The sequence below is a fragment of the Vicia villosa genome, linkage group LG7, assembly GCF_029867415.1.
Source record: "Vicia villosa cultivar HV-30 ecotype Madison, WI linkage group LG7, Vvil1.0, whole genome shotgun sequence".
Taxonomy (NCBI): domain Eukaryota; kingdom Viridiplantae; phylum Streptophyta; class Magnoliopsida; order Fabales; family Fabaceae; genus Vicia; species Vicia villosa.
Genome location: NC_081186.1, coordinates 9465236 through 9466617, shown reverse-complemented (window position 1 = coordinate 9466617; position 1382 = coordinate 9465236). Strand labels below are relative to the sequence as shown.

At 36.9% G+C, this 1382-nt stretch overlaps 1 protein-coding gene across 1 annotated transcript; it reads right to left on the bottom strand.

The window, feature by feature from the left end:
• Nucleotides 1-512: 512 nt before the first annotated feature.
• Nucleotides 513-950, bottom strand: LOC131618645 (uncharacterized). Its single transcript, XM_058889823.1, has one exon. It carries the CDS (start codon nucleotides 948-950, stop codon nucleotides 513-515), a length of 438 nt encoding a protein of 145 aa, XP_058745806.1.
• Nucleotides 951-1382: the final 432 nt, after the last annotated feature.

The following is a 1382-nucleotide window of genomic DNA, read 5'->3' as shown; positions in this document are numbered from 1 at the left end:
CGGACAACAACATCTGGATTTTCATTTCTGAAGAACAATTCAAAGTCAGCCAAAGTAGGAGCTTTTCTGGTCAGAACTTCAGTGTCCACTCTGGGAGCAGCACCAATGGTCTCAATTAAGCCCATCTTCTTCAGAGTGTTAGCATTCATAGTGCTTTCACTCGTTGCATAGATATCCTTGATAATTCCAATTTTCTCCAGATCCTCAACAATCTTAGTTTGAAACAGAAGATCTGTAATGATTCTTCCAAAGGGAATAATGTTTCTCTTGTACTTAGGATTCTTCAATCTGGCTTGTTCTCTGGATTCCTTCACATGATTCCACATGTGGTTGAAGATAATGAAAGGAAGATCCACCTTTTCCTGTTTACCAATACAATACAGAATGTATTGTTGGTCCTTGTTAACATAGTTTGGAGAAACAGTTGCCTTTCTATGATAGATGCAACCCAGAAGAATCTTATCCCAGATTCTGTAAGGAGACTTCAGTTACTTGATTTCTGTAGACTCTTTTCAAGACTTGAAGAATTCTGTATACACATCATTCCAATCTGTTCTTCCTATAACTGCTCTAGAAACACCTTCAATAGTTTCCAAACCAAATAGTTTTCTTAACAGATTTTTAGTAATGGAGAATAATTCGCCATGAGCGATAGAAAGAATAGCTTTAGGCATGACTGTTGCATGAACCCAAAGTTCTTTGACCAAATCTAGATAAACTGGTCCACATAAACCGTAGAAGAATGTTTGCCATCCTTGAAAAATTATGTCATCCGTCAGATGAATGTCATGTGCTTCCAAGTTATCAAAATCAACCATCATTTCACAGATAACTTCTAACTCATCCAAAGGAATCAAACAAGTATTATGTGGAACAAGTTGTTGTTGCTGTTGATCTTGATTTTTTTGTTGAGAAGACGAACCAATTTGTTGCTTAGATGAAGAAGCCATTGAAGCACAATTGAGATTTTTGGGTTTCTTAACTTTATGGTTTTTGAAGAGAGAGAACAAGAGACAGAAATGCATAAACGAAGAGATGATGAATGCGTGAAAAGAGGGAAAATGAATATGAGATGTGTTTAAATAGCCACGAACGCGAAACAAAATGCAATGAAATTCTGAATGTGAACAGTTACAGAATCCAGAGAATCAATCACATTTAATGTTGAATGACGTTAGTGGAGAAAGCGTGAGATTTGAAAAGATTTGCACAGTTACCTAGGGCGGCGTCTCATCAAGTGCACGCATGCTTGTCCCTTCAGAATGAACACGCGGTCATCATCTGGAATAGCTGGTGACAGCTCTTTTGCTTTAACAGAAATTTTGGATCATACTTAGACATATGAAACGTTAGTAATAACAGAATCAAAGTGTCTAAATGAT